Raw genomic sequence first — 15668 nt, 5'->3', positions numbered from 1 at the left:
CTGATTTTATTGGAATTGTTTTATTTTCAGGTTATGTGGGAGCTGCTACAGTTGGTGCTGCTGCATGGTGGTTTATAGCGGCTGAGGATGGACCGAGGATTACTTATTACCAGCTGGTAACATATTAGTTATATTTTTAATATGTAAGCTCTTCATCGCATTCTTTGCCTGGAGATTAACAGTGCACATTTTATCTTCAGGCGCTCAAGTGTAATTGTGGGGCTAGGCAGTAAACTAAAAGTTTTGCATTAGCTAAAAGCTCTCGAATTCAATCATACGACATGTACTTTTAGTGCCCTGTAATTGAGGCACACTGTGTAAAGGCCAGTTTCCTCCAAACAGATTATGACTTTAGACTTTATTGGAAGATCATGAGAGGGTGCCGCTCGCCACATGCAGGCAGTTCCCCGGGACTTCACCCAACCAACTCAAGCTTCTGAGCTTAAATTGACAGGCCTTCCTCTGCATCGCGGTTGTACCAGTTGTTTTTTAAATGCCATGTATATAGATTTTGGCATGTCACTGGATAATAAAAATAAGGCTATAAATAACTTACCTTCTGTACCACCCCCCGGCACAATATTGTCATGGTTGGCAAATTGGTTGACTGCGCTGGCTATTGCCGATCCGGGTTCAGATCCCGCTGTTCCGTGTGAGGAGTTTTTTTTACGCTCTCCCCGTGACCGTGTGGGCCTCCTCCCACATTCCGAAGATGAACAGTCAAGGTCAGTGTGTTGGCACCAGAAAACGTGGCAACATTTGCAGTCTTCACTGATACGATTTGACGCAAATGACGCATTTCACTGTGGGTTTCAATGTACGTGTAGCAACAAAAAGTTAATTTTAGCTGAACTAATCCTGCAAAAAACATCAGACCAAGCTGCTCCACATTGCTGTAATGGGCTAATACCGGTTCAATTATAACCTATGTAAGTGGCAAAATGCACTTGCCTATGGAAACATTAAAAGCTTTGTTGTTCATTTTGTTGCTATGTCTTTGCTTTATTGTAGAGCCATTTCTTGCAGTGCAATCCAGAGAACCCAGATTTCGACGGCATTGACTGTGAAATATTTGAATCTCCTTATCCCATGACTATGGCGCTCTCTGTCTTGGTGACCATCGAGATGTGTAACGCCCTTAACAGGTTAGAAGCGTTGCTCCTCTGACCTCAAAATGGTAGGCTTTCTGCTTACAATGACTGCTGTGGGAAGTAAAAACATAATTATGTTAAAATATCTGCACTTTGTCGTGTTGAAGCAGGTAATTGAACGTGCACTGATGACTCTTCTAAAAAAAATAGTGGACTTATGTAATTGTGGCATGCATCATGTTTGAGGGCGTGCTTTAAAAATGTGTTCCTTGGGTAAATACTGCAGGTTATTTTGGCTAGGATGTGTCACTAGAAGTAATAAATGTGCAAGTTGTGAATCAGACGAGTGCTTTGCTTTCTGTGTTGGCACCTTCACGTATACAGATGTTTAGAACTACATAGTTGGTTATTCTGTGCTAATGTGAAGTAACGTTTAAGTTCAAAAAATAATTTAAAATGTTGGCGCTTGTAAAGCTGTGTTTGTATAGATGATAGGCTTAATGTATCACGTCAGAATCTGATTCCTCAACCCCGCGAGTGGTAGTTTTGTGTGGTTGTGAGGGTTAGTGAGGTGGATTGGAGACATTACTCAATGTTCAGGTTTTCCACTGCAAAATCTTGAAAGGTTAGTCATCATACATTTGTTGTATATTTAGAACAGAGCTAGCTGGCTGATTTATGTGTTTTGGAGGCAGTTATATTAATGGGGTTATTGGGCCAGTCATTCAGCAACCCAGACAAAATGCTGGAGGAACTCGGCAGGTTGGGCAGCATCTGGGGAGAGGCACAAAGAGCCGTCGTTTCATGCAGAGACCCTTCATCGGGACCTGAAAGAAAGGGGGCAGAAGCTAATATAAGAAGCGGGAGGAGGAGGAGGAGTACAAGCTAGAAGGTGATGGGTGAAACCAGGTGTGGAGGATGGCAGGTGGGTGGGGGATGAAATGAGAAGCTGGGAGAGAGGTGGAAAAGATGAAATTCTGAGACCCAGCTAATGATGAGAACTCTAACTGCCATTACCAAATTTGGGTATTTAACTTATTGTAATAGAACAAATCTAGAAGTTTTAAAATAATGACTTGATTTTTTTAAACCCATGTGATTAACTAAGTTTCTCTAAGAATGGGGAAATTGTTTTTTTTAAATCCTAGTCTGGTCTAAATGTGAAACTCTACCCCTTCCCATTTGCTGGCAAGCCACTTAATTCAGAATATGGATGACAATATATGCTCGCTTTGTGATAACTGCGAATGTTGTAAATAATAAGAAAGATTATCATCAGCTTGTAGCATCCTGCAATCAGCTGAAGAGTAGAGCAGAATTTAATCGTCATTGATGGAATTAATTGATTTGCGGTCAGTGAAATTTAATCCCGATAATGATGCTTTTGGAAGGTCAGGGACTGTAAATTGTAGGGTTCTGGCCGAGGGAGTACTGATGAGCAGAGGGACTTCAGGCTGCAGCTCCATGGATCCCTGAAAGTGGCAAAGAAGGAATATAGAATGCTTACCTTTAGCAGCTGGGTCACAGAATGTAGGGGCAGAGTTGTCATGTTATAGCTTTGTGTAGCATTGGTTAAGCCGCAGTGGAGTTTTGGTTCTGGTGCGATCGGAATGAGTTGATTGCACTGGGCACTCACCAGGCTGTCGAATGGATCGAAGCTTTTCAGTTTCAAGGAAGGATTGGATGGACTTGGATATGTTTTCCTGGGAGCTGAGGAGCGAGCTGATTACGAGGGATATATAGTAATAAATCTTTTTTTTCCCCATGGTGAGGCGTCTGAAAAGAGGGCCATGGGTATGAGGTATTCTTTTTCCACACTAAGATTGGAAAGCAGAGCCATTTATGGACCATCCAGAAACGCGCTTGAGTCAGCCCGACGTAGACGGTACAACGGTTGGTATTGATGGTGGTCTGAAGGGAATAGTTCTGTGATTTACAGCGTATGACTGTAGTGACCTGTGACGCTGTGTCTGACAAATTCATTTAAACAAATAAAATCTAAAGGGAATTCTTCTCCATTAGAAAATGAAGCATGAACCCTAAAAATAGCTCTACAGCTTTGTTTTTGCTGGGAAAAAATTTACTTAAAAAAAATCTATAAATAATTCCATCTCCTAGAACTCCATGCTTTTCATAGTTTTTAAACTGGCCTGTTAGTATATTTAATGATTCAACCGAGTGCAATGAGCACAAAGGATCATTTTAAATAAGTAATCTAAACCAACTTTAGCGATGAGTTAATTTATAATATTGCTTTCTTTTCAGTTTATCAGAGAACCAGTCACTTTTGAAGATGCCTCCTTGGGAAAATGTTTGGTTATTGGGTTCAATCTGCCTGTCGATGTCTCTTCACTTCCTCATTATATATGTGGAGCCTCTACCGGTTAGTCAGACGGCATTATATATTTCACCTTGTGTCCTTTCTTGATTGTATATAAGTGTTCTGTTTTCTGGAAAAGTTCATTCAAGCACTTTATTACTTTGCTCTGAAGTATTCTGAAAACTTATTTTGCCAGCAAATACTTCTCATACTTGATCATGTAAACCATGTTTCTTTTAAACAATTTGCTACCTAAGTAGCTACCAGCTATCATCGTGGTTGCTAGTGTTTGTTCCCTTGATGCTTAAATGCTTCTTCTGGTGGTCTAATCCCCTCAAATGGTCATCTCATTAATAATAGCTGCTTGATTACTTTTACTCACTGAGCTGCAGCGCGTAATAGGCTTTTGAGCCTCGCTGGGCAGCAATCTCCAACCCCCCCCCATGCCTCCAATTTAACCACGGTACAATTTATAATGTCCAATTCATCTACCAACCAGTACACCTTTGGACTGTGGGTGGAAACTGGAGAAACCCAGAGGAAGACCACGCACGCAGCCACAGGGAAAACATACAAACTCATACAGGCAGTGGCGGGAATTGAACTCAGATCTTCCTAAACTGTAAATCCTTGTGCTAACTGCTACGCTACTGTGCCGCCCACGTCTGATATCATTTTGCAAGAGAGAAAGAAAAAAAAATCTGATGTGGTTTACTAGAAGTTGCAGTACCATCCTTGGGGTTTTGCTGGAAAAGCCTCACTCTGTAGTGCATCAAGCCCTTTCATAATCTTATTCTGGTCTCTTTATTTCACCTTCCTTCTCATGAATATTTTGTTTGTTTACTGAGATAACAGCGCAGAATAGGCCCATTCGGCCCTTCGAGCTGTGCCCCACCCCCTGATTTAACCCTAGCTCAACCACAGGACAACTTACAATGGTCAATTAACCCACCAACTGGTACATCTTTAGATTGTGGGAGGGAACCCATGCAGTCACGGGGAGAACATACAAACTCCTTACAGGCAGCGGTGGAAAATAAGTAATTATCTAAAACCTAATTCAGAATTCCTTTCTTTTTGCTTTTAATATCTAGCCATTTAGTCCTTTTGATGTATAAAGCGCAAATCCCATTTCCTTCTCTGCAGTCTCATTTTTCATACATGCGTTGAGATGTGATAGTTGATGATTAAATGGGTGGTTCATTAAATTTGGGCAACCTAACCTTTTCCCTAATCAGGGGAGATTATCTGATAAATGCACATTGTTACTCCAAAGTTTACACCCTTACTGCAGCTTCTGGTTAGGAGAGATGATGGAATCAAGGATTTCAGACTCTTAAGATTTCAGACTAGTAAAGGAGGAAATTCATCATTGCCCAAGATAATGTCAATTCTTTAACCGCAAAGGTATAATCCTTTCCATTGCATCTGCCATAGCAGAACAGTTTTCTTCCTGTAAGTCATGATTATAAAGAAAAGCATTTAATTTAACATTTTTCATTTTTATGGTAGTAACTAGTTGGGAGTTATGTTTTTTGCTTGTCAAGCAGCCTTTTATATTTAGTCTTTCTAAACTTTTCTGGAGATGATATATGTAATGACCTTCTGCCCTCCCACAACCAGTCTCCATCCCATTATAAAAAATCCTATCACTTTTCAAGCCGTTCTTCATAATGGTAACCTTTCGCTTTTAGCTTAATTCTTGGCTTTAGACTTTTAACAATTGGAAGAGGAGTATTAAGAGTTAAACGCATAGACCGGTTTTGCAGGTGGCTTTTAGAAACGGCCCAGAAGAGTTTTATTGTAATTGCCTGTGTTTCAGTAATTAGAATGAAAATTAGGCTTTGTTCTTTGGTTCGTTTTTACGGGTTATTTCAAGTCTCTGAAGAGAGTAAAGCAGTCATTTGATTTCTCATTTCAGCTCATCTTCCAAATTACACCACTAGATGTAACGCAGTGGCTGATGGTTCTGAAAATCTCTCTACCTGTCATTCTGCTGGACGAGACACTCAAATTTATTGCTCGTAACTACCTTGAACCGGGTAAAGAGTATACTCTGCCTAGTGGCAAACAGTGTGATTTCTCAGCATGTACAGAGGGGATTTCCTGGCCTTTTGTACTCATTTCTGTGCCTCTGGTTATCTGGCTTTACAGTACAGACACTAATTTTGCTGAAATGTTCTGGTCTTGACTGAAATAGAGCTGTCGTGGAATAGTTTCGTGGAAAAGACATGGCATTTGATTAACTTCTACCAAAATTTTTATCATTTAAACACCTGATTCCAAGAGTCTGTTTCTGCTGAATTTCATATGATCCCATGTATGGATGAAGTTAATATTTTTTCCGAACTTAAATGAAACAGGATTGATTTTTACACAACTTTAAAAAAAAATTAAAAATTAAACTGTGCATTGACGTGTACAGAGATTAATACTATTTTCTGCAGTATTTTGGTTTTGTAGATGAAACAGCATGTACAGATGTCTTCTGTTTACTAATTTGTTCATCTTTTGTGTATAAATTAAGAACCAGTGAGACAATGGTTGTGTTTTTATTTGGCTGAAGATATGGAACAATTATTTCAGAATGTTAAATTGTTTGGGGGAAAAAATTTTAAAAATAATTCCATAGGTTGTCACCTGATGATTATTTTGGTCGGGTTCTATTTTAGACTTTGTGCCTTCTGTCCTTTTTTCGTTTGGTTTTAGTCCAAACTGCTTATTTTCTGCACTCAGAGTACTGCTACCTCAGTCTGCTGTTGGTTTTATTTCCCATAAACATTTGTGTTCTCAGCTCAGTCGCGTCTACAGTCTGCTTGAGGTACGCTGATCCGTTTTTGTGCAGAACACACTGTTTCCCCCGACCCCACACCCCCCCCAACATTCCTCCACCCAGCCTTCTATTGCTTTTTATTTGTTTCTGTTCTTCTAGTAAGTTTAAAGAATATTTATTTAAAGCACTAATTGTATATTGTAATGGTCTTAGCAAATTTCTTTTTTGCCACTTCACTTTGAATGTTAATAAGTCGAGGGTTAATTCAGATGTCAAGAGAGAGAGAAAAAAAATAAAATGTTTTGGACTGAGAAAAAAGAATTTCACCATGTTTCTTTTAACCAGGCCGATTCATAGTTGCAATACAGAAACCCCGAATCTTAAATTGTTTTAGGTCTTATTTGTTAAACTCTTAATTTTCACATAAATTTGAACAAGGTTTGGAGAAATACTTTACTCATGTGTATTTGAGAACACTTAAGTAGCTGAAAGCTAATTATGTTTAGATGCTTCAAGCTGGGCACAAACATGCAAACAGCGATATTTTAAAACTAGAAAATGTAGAAGCAAGCTTTAAGTAGCACACAACCAAATACTCATTTGACATAATGTATAGAACTAAAAAGTAAATTTTAACATACTATCATCATACTAACTTATTACAGTTGTAATAATCTAAATGTTGGATTATAGTGTTCTAAAGCATGTTTTCTAAAGTGAAATTTAAGTGAGGTGGTTTTTTCATGTGTTAACAAAACCTAACAATGGTGTTTTCTTCAACGCCTTCCAAAAAAAACCATCATTTAAAGTGAGTATATTTACATTTTGTAATTGCCTCATTCCAATTCTAGATCTCTATCCTGCGTTTAGTCCAGGATTCTGGTATATTACGTCAATGCATGTGACTTTATGGATCTTTTAAAGCATGTATAAATTATTCTTAAAATCAGTTCATTTTGTTGCAAAATTTAATGTATTTAATGCAGTACTTTTCTGGAGAGAAGTGTTTTTTTTTGTTTAGGATTAGAAGTAATTTCTGCTATATGATTATTGCTAGTAAATTGTAAAATTATACATTGTCAATGTATAAATAGCAATTGTATCTGAATCCTGGATCAGACAGCCTACAGCATGTTTGTATGGTAACACTTTGCTTTCAAACACATTAATCCAGATGGAGAAATTGGATGAAAGCAGTTGAGAACTTTCTAACAGCTAAATATCCTGACTTTTTTTGTTTCAAGAAAAAAATGAGTAATTTAAAAAGAGGAAACCTGATTTTACTGCAAGCTGTTTATTTCAACGTTCCACAGTTGAAAAGGGGCAGTCACTTCAGCTGCTTTCAGCATTAAACGGTAACATAGATGGCATGTATCACTAAATAACTCAAAATTATGTTGGGCCATTTTCTCGATAATTGAGGTATGGCCCAGTGTGAATGCAAGGTTCTAAAGGATTGACAGTGGCACCTTGAGATCAGCCCCTCCCTCACTTCTTCTGAAAGCCATCTGCATCTTTGACGATACACCAAATGAACATGAAAGATAAATTCCTTGAGCTAATTTTAAAAGTTGATCTGGACTGTTGGTGATTTAGTGATTTGTGAAGGCAGCTTGGGCCATAGGTTGTACTTAATGAAAACAATTCAATGAATCCTGAAACCGTCATTGTAGGAAATCAAAGATAAAAGGCACTATATGCTGGAAATACCCAGTAGTTTGGGCAATGCTAATGAAAATGTCAGTGACCTGAAATCTTAAATCTATTTAAGAACCAAAAATATTAGCAGGAATGATCAATTACACCTGTATACTGTCTCCTCCTCCAATGAGTGATTACATCCTGTACTTGCACCTCTCTCTTCATTCCCATGTAGTTTAAATATCTGCCAAAAAGATATATTCTCTTTCTGGAATATGTTAAATGATTCATCTCCAAGGCTGTCTGGGATAGAAAGCCAAAGAATGCAGCCCTTTGAGTAAAGAAATTCTTCCCTGCGTCTGTATTGATGGCCCTCTCTTCTGTGTATTCTAGTATTAGTTAGCCCTACCAGGGGAAAACACTTCTCAGCATCCAGTGGGCCAAACCCGCTTAGCATTTTAATTTATGAATTGAAGTAAAATCATCTTGCATCCTTCTAAAGTCTGATGAACTATTGGGGCAATAGTCATCCCAGGAAGCATTCTAGTGAATCTTCGCTCCATTGCATCTAGTGCAGCTATTGTTAAACAGGGTGACCAAAGCTACCTGCAGTGTTCCAGCTACAGTCTAACCAGGCCCTGTGAAGTTCCACCAAAACTTCCTCGCTTGTATCCTATGCTCTGTCAGCCATTGTCGTTGCTTGTGTTACCTCTATGCTAGTTTTTTGCGTTTCACATACTTGGACCCCACATTCTTTTTACTCTCAATATTTTGCAATTTCACAATTTTTTAAGTTTGTATGTTAGTCCACATTCTGCACCATCAACCAACTTCCTACCCACTGACTTCAATATATCAGCAGCTCTTTATAAACTTTGTCCCCCTTACAACTTGCTAAACCTACCTTCTGTTTTTGTATTATCACCAAATTTTTCTACTACCCTTAGAGTGTAAATAGTTGAATCCATAGCACAGCTCCTGAGTACCAATCTGAAAATCATCCATTTATCCTACCTGTCTATTTAATGTTGAGTTAGTTTGCCAACATATTATCCTCAACATGTGCTCTTACCTTGTGTGGTTAACCCATTTATGAATCAACCTTTCAAATGTGTTTGGAAATCCAAATACACCACATTCACTGTTTCCTCTCTAGCTATCCCCAAAGAACTCTACTAAATTAGTCAGACAGAATTTCTTTTGTATAAAAGCATGTTGATTGTCTGTTTCCTTGTCTAATGATGTTTAAATATCCTGCTAATATCTCAATAGTGAATTCTAGCACTTCTGCAATTATGGATATACGTTATAGTGCCTGTTTTCTGTCACCTCATCTTGAAAGGTCAGGGGTTACCTCTCCTCTGCCCCCAGGAATTTTGGTAGATTACAAAATTTGGTTGTTACCAGGAAAGTTGTTGAAGGCAAGGCAGTGGATGTTGTCTACATGGACTTCAGCAAGGCCCTTGACAAAGTCCCATATAGGAGGTTGGTCAAGAAGGTTCAGTCACTTGGCATTCAAGATGAGGTAGTAAATTGGATTAGACATTGGCTTTGTGGAGGAAGCCAGAGAGTGGTAGTAGATGGTTGCCTCTCTGACTGGAGGCCTGCGACTAGTGGTGTGCTGCAGGATGAGTGCTGGGTCCATTGTTGTTTGTCTTCTATATCAGTACTCTGGATGACAATGCGGTAAACTGGATCAGCAAGGTTGTGGGTGACACCAAGATTGGGGGTATAGTCGACAGCGAGGAAGACTATCAAAGTTTGCATCAGGATGTAGACCAGCCAGAAAAATGGCAGATGGAACTTGGTGCAGACAGTTACGAAGTGTGGCAGTTTGGAAGGACCAAGCAGGGTCTAACATGGTGGCCGGTAGGGCACTAAGAAATGAGGGATCTGGGAATACAGATACATCATTCCTTGAAAGTGGCATCAGAGGTAGATAAGGTCATAAAGAGAGCTTTTGGCACATTGGCCATCATAAATCAAAGTATTGAGTGCAGGAGTTGGGATGTTATGTTGAAATTGATTAACAGGTTGGAGACGCCTAATTTGAGGTACCGTGTCCAGTTTTGGTCACCTACCTATAAGAAAGACGTAAGTAAGATTGAAAAAGTGCAGAGAAAATTTACAAGGATGTTGTTGGGGCTGAAGGGTATAGATAGGGTAAATGCAGGTTTTTTTCTACTGAGGATGGGTGGTACCACAATTAGAGGTCATGGGTTAAGGGGAACAGGAGGGGGAGCTTCTTTGCTTAGAAGATGGTGCAAGTATAGTACAAGCTGGCCACTGGAAGTGGTGGATCTGGGGTCAATTTCAACAGTTAAAAGGAATTTGGATGGGTATGTGGATGGGAAGGGTATGGAGACCTACGGTCCAGGTGCAGGTTGAAGGAATAGGCAGATTAATGTGTTTGCTGACCTAGATGGGCCTGAGCTGTAGTCTTCTATAACTCTACTGCCATTGGATCCACCATCTCCAGAAGCACTTTATTAAAACTCTAGGTCCTTCAGATATAATGGACTAGTCTGCCTTTCATCCCAATAGTTTGCCTAGAACTACATTTCTAGGGGAAGAGGTTATTTTACATTCTACCCTCCCTGTGACCCCTTCATTATCTGCTATCTTTGGGATGCCTTTAGTGCCTCTACCATTTAATCAGAACTAAAGTTACACTACAATTTTGCATAATTAATTCCCCAACCTCCTAAGAAACCGATGTTTGTTTAGGTGCATTTTTTTCATGTACTCGTGGAAGGTGTTACTGTATTAATTGATAACTTTTAAACTGCTTTTATACATCCTTTAAATTTTGTTTTCCCCCACCCAAAGGTTCTGCCTGATCAGCTGAGTATTTCCAGCATTGTCTTCCCTCAAAATAAATAAAATGCTTTTAATATTTAAGCATTTTTACCTTTCTGTTAGCTCATTCTTTTTTGCTTTGTATAGGAGTTGGGAGGAGTACAGGGAAAGATGAATAGGGCCCTCTGCTTTCAGTGCAGCTCTCTATTCATTACACCTTTGTTTAATTTAGCTTTGGTCTGTACTAAATATCAGTTTTCAAACACCAATCTTCCAATGAAAGGCGATATTTCATGCAGCAGGAATTACAGAGAAGCAGCTTTTCACTGAATCCTGCTTTAAGAAATGTTCTAAACTCAAGTGGAGAGGATGTTGCAGAAATCTGCTCAGTTCCCATCATTGAGAATGCATGTTGGTTGGGATGCCTCAACTAAATTGATATTCTTACTTTTAATCAACATTATGTACTGATTTCACTAGAGTGCTCCAAATGATTATCGGTGAAGAAATGATCTGCCAGCATTCCCCCCCCCCCCCATTTCATTAATATTGGATGTCAGCTAAAAACAAGAAACCCTACTTGATGTTGAAGTTTGCCTGTAAATGTTTTGAGTGAGGGACTTGAGGACAACGGAAGTATATAGAAAAGTACCTGAAGAATCTCCTTGAGTGGCGGTAGGGAGGAATTAAACAGATGTTCAAACTCGCCGAGAACCTCTATTGCCCAACTCTTGTTTTAGCCCCATTAATGATAAATTCATAGGGTGGAAGGTGAAGAGGTGATCACCACAATAAGCCCAGCAGATGGCATTCAGCACATTGCCTATTTGGCTATATGCATTGCAGAGAGGAACAAATTTTTAATAGAAATATGGGGGGGGGGGGGAGCATAAGTACAGCTTGATAATTCTGAAAGAAAAAATCTATGAAAGAACTGAAATAGTGAAATTAGTATAAACTATTACGAATTGGGGGACAAATATTGCATTGCTTTCAACTGGCTATTGGTATTAACAGCACTATTTGCACACGGTGCCTGTATTCTGTCATTCTTTTCTCCCTTATAAGTGTTAATGACAGTCTTTGTGTGCATGGTTCATTCACTTTCACAGTCCCTTTATAACCTAGTATGTGATGTCTATCTGTAGCACGGTCGCTTTTAAGTGTTTACAAAGCAAAAGTTGCCTGTTGTAAATAATGTGATTCACGTTCCTCAGAATGGCTTGTGTATTCTCATCTTCTGTTGGAAATGCTTTCTATCATCGTCGGTAAGCAGTGTCCAGCACTCTGCTTGCTTCCTTTTTCTAGAGCAAGCTTAATTACTCTTAAACAATGCATTATTTGAGCATCTAAGCTGATTATTATTTCTCATTTTCTCAACAGCTCCGGAAGATGAAGAGGAGAGCAAGTAATTCCCTTATAACAATTTGCAGAAATCTAAGGTTCTTTTGTTATCGCGTGCATGTGTGTTTTTAAGCACAACTACCAAGACCATTGCATGTATAATGTGCAACGATAGTATGCTATTTGGAGGAAAAGTGTGTTTAAAAAAAAATTTAGGACTTCAGAGAAACTGTACATTTGTGCAATACATCCTCATGAACTTTACAGTACTCCCAGAGAAGAAATGTTCTTTGCTAAAATGACAAGTCACCACCGTGGAGGACCCACATCTGTGTGTAGAATTTTATTGAATTTATAAATTGTACATTATGGAAATGCACGCCTTCTGTTAAGCAACAGAGTCTGTGTGTTAGGTCATCATGACAGTGAAGAACTACTTTATAAAGATGGCTATGTACAAATGCAGATATATTTATGAAAAACTTAGAAAAGATACAAATCATGAATGTTTGAACTGTAAATTACATCCTGTAGGTTGACAATTTCATAACTCAATGTATTTTTTTCTAAGGAAAGTTTTTTTTTCTCTTTGATGTGAGGCAAAATGAGAGAATTCCCTCTTGCACTGTAATTTAACAATTTTAAGTTGTATTGCATTAACAGAACTGTTAGTGCAATCGGAATATTGTGATGCAGATATAACAAGAACCTGTCATTTTCCAGAAAACAGCATGTTTAATGTTGAAAACTGTAAATAAGATCCTATGTTTATTTCAGTGCTGACATTGTAACATGCAACAGACACATTTCGTAAATTCAGGTAAATAAAGTTACTCAACATTACATCCTCTCTGATATTTCCTATTTAAGGGCAAATCAAAAGTGTAGTAATGTCTTCCATTTCTCTTTCACACAAATTTTTAAATGGGTTGGGAGAGGGTGTTATGATTTGTGGGTGGAGGAGGAGAAATTCTTAAAGTACAATTGCTTGTCCAGAATTCCAAGATATGATCCATTGCATAAAAGTTGGAATACAGGTGAATAAACATTCCTGAAAGATTATAGCACTTTTTCATTTGGTTCAAATGTTCTGTTTCAGATCAAAGTGCGTTAAGTAAGGGTGTCTCCGTATTATTGATTAAAAAGCATTCAGTAATTATTTGAAGACTCATTACCCAGGCGTGGACAGAAGCCCATGTAATGCTGGATTTCTGGATAATTCTGGCTTCCACACTTTCCTCTGTAAAGTATTCCCTAGTTCAGTTGTTTCTAGTTCTCTTATCTTATTGAGGCCTCCATCTGGTGCTGTTAAAGAAAATAATGAAACCCAACAGCAACATTCAAATGTGAATCTGCATTTTGGAGAAGCAAGCACAAACTCAAATTCAACTTGGTGCACAATTTCCAAGTATGACTAAATGCATTGTGTAGCCAAACATGGCAAGTGAGCATAAAGAACTTGGATGTTGTTTTTATTCTGTTTGTAGCTTAAACCTCATGGCAAAGGTTCCAATCTGAACATAAATCCTGAGTGACATGCACCCTTGCTGTATGCCCGTTCACACTTTCAGTGGCTTCGAGAGAGAAATGATTCAATGATTTAATATCAGAGAATGTATACAGTATACAATCTGAAATTCTTACTCTTCACAGACATTCACAAAAACAGAAGAGAATGACAGAAAAATGTTAGAACACCCCCCCCCCCAAAGCCCTCTCTCCCCCACACACAAGGGAGCAGCAAAGCATTAACCTCCCCTTTTGCCCCCACCCATTTCAGCAGAAAGCATCAGCGCCCACCAACATTTGCCCAAAGTGCCAACAGCTTTCAGCACAGCCGCCCCCCCCCCCCTTCCAGTTTGTTCAACCCCATCTACAGCTAAAAGGCAGTGAGCACCTACTTTTAATTCTCAGGTCACCCTTCCAATTCATGCCTGCTCTATCATCTCCTCTCACTGATTTCTATTGATCCAATTGTCTCCAAATCAAGTTAACATGTCTTCCAAAAGTTCTTTTCTCTTGTGACCTTCACAGGCTTTACACACCACCTGCCCCCTCTGCTACATCTGCTGTTCATTTCTCTCTCCAATCCACATTTGCACTATCTGCATTGACACCCTCCCTAAAGCTCACTGTGATTTCCTTGACCTTTCCTCCTCAGAATCTGTATTTGATTGTGCCTTGATACCTGTGGTGCAAGGCACAATATCTCTCTCTCTCTCACTCACTCACTCTATCACCCACCCCTGGAGGACCCCAGCTGGTCAGGCAGTATCTATGATAATGAATAGATAGTCGACCTTTCAGGCGGACATTGGGACTGAGAAGGAAGGGGAGAGATGTCAGAATAAAAAGGTGTGGGGGGGTGGGAGACCAGCTGGAAGGTGATGGGTGAAGCCAGGTGAGTGGGAAAGATAAAGGGCTGGAGAAGAAGGAATCTGATAGGAGAGGCGAAAGGGCAGGAGGAGAGACCCAGGGAAAGGTGATGGGAGTTACCCTGAACATGCCTTTTTGACTTATCTTTTATTCAGCAATTAAATGCCGTGTGACCTTGCCTCCCTGCAATGCCAATTGAGCTAGAAGGCAGCCCCAATTAGGAAAGAGATTGTCCCACTTTTAATTTGTTATCCACATTCATGCACCTTTCAACAAGAAACTGGGCTGAACTTTCTGTAGTATTGAATACATATCAAATTGGAAGTGGTGGCATTTATTGCAGTAGTTCAGATCAAAAATCAGAAAACCGGTGAGTTAGGGTGAAGCATGCATTTAAAATTAAACCTGGCATCCTGACTAATTTGCACAGTCATTAACTATTTTCATTTTTTACGTACACAGGAAGCTCCTCAACCTTATGTTAGATCACCTGTGTAGCGAGCGGAATGGGCTGTGGTAGGGATTAGTTGATTTTAGCTGCAGCCCTGAAACCAACGGCTGTGAGAATCAGTCAGTGTCATCTCTGAACTTGAGTTTTAAATTACAATCTTGACCTTTAAATTAAAGCAATTTCTGGGTTCCAGAGGTGCAGTGTTCTGGGGAATCCTTGTGTGTGGGTAAGTGTGGAACTAAGAGGGGTGCAAGGAACTGTTTTGGGCAGTGTGATGTGGAAACTGGGATTTAAAAGATGCCTTGTGTTGGGGAAACATGGAAACTTGATCTTAATGCACATCTTAATTTTATATTCTGTCCTGTAAAATGCGAAGTGTGCTGCCTTGAACATAAGAGTATTCATGGTATTGGGGAAAAATATAAAAAAGTGAACCTGTGGTCATTAGGACCATAATGATCTGTGAAAACATTTCTAATTCATTGTAATCTTGGGGCCTGTGCTTAAAGAAGTTTTCTTCAAATTAGCATGTGTTAAGGACTTTTATTCTCCCCAACAGATTTGAATTTACAGGTGAAGGGTCATTGGCACTTTAATGAGATGCTAATTTTAGATCAACCTGCATTTTCATTGTTAAACCAATTACTTTGCTTAATTAAAATTTGGAAAATGAGCAATCCATTCCCTCTTGATAACTAGAAGTGTGAAAATAAAAGTAATTTTAACATATCTATATGGAAATACTTTTTGTCTTTTCTTCTTAGACCTTTGCAGGACGATCGAATTTCAGCTGATTTGGAGCAGGACCTAAGGGTCTAAGTGGTTAATACAGGGTTAAATTTATCTTAAGAATGTTCAGAAAGTTTATTTTAT

General features: G+C 39.1%; 1 protein-coding gene across 2 annotated transcripts in view; it reads left to right on the top strand.

The window, feature by feature from the left end:
* LOC132404120 (sarcoplasmic/endoplasmic reticulum calcium ATPase 2) overlaps positions 1-12811 on the top strand; it is a 102061-nt gene extending 89250 nt beyond the window's left edge. Inside the window, exons 17-21 of one of the 2 annotated variants that reach the window (XR_009515425.1) lie at positions 31-116; positions 1012-1145; positions 3357-3474; positions 5333-6992; positions 12008-12811. Coding sequence is in view for 1 of the 2 variants with exons in the window: in XM_059988172.1 (XP_059844155.1) it covers positions 31-116; positions 1012-1145; positions 3357-3474; positions 5333-5453; positions 12008-12036 (488 nt within the window). In the remaining variant the exon portion in view is untranslated. The remainder of the gene's footprint in view (positions 1-30; positions 117-1011; positions 1146-3356; positions 3475-5332; positions 6993-12007) is intronic. The other variant, XM_059988172.1, reaches the window with a different exon arrangement.
* Positions 12812-15668: the final 2857 nt, after the last annotated feature.

The sequence above is a fragment of the Hypanus sabinus genome, chromosome 13 (genome assembly GCF_030144855.1).
Source record: "Hypanus sabinus isolate sHypSab1 chromosome 13, sHypSab1.hap1, whole genome shotgun sequence".
Taxonomy (NCBI): domain Eukaryota; kingdom Metazoa; phylum Chordata; class Chondrichthyes; order Myliobatiformes; family Dasyatidae; genus Hypanus; species Hypanus sabinus.
This window is presented reverse-complemented; position numbering and strand designations above follow the sequence as displayed.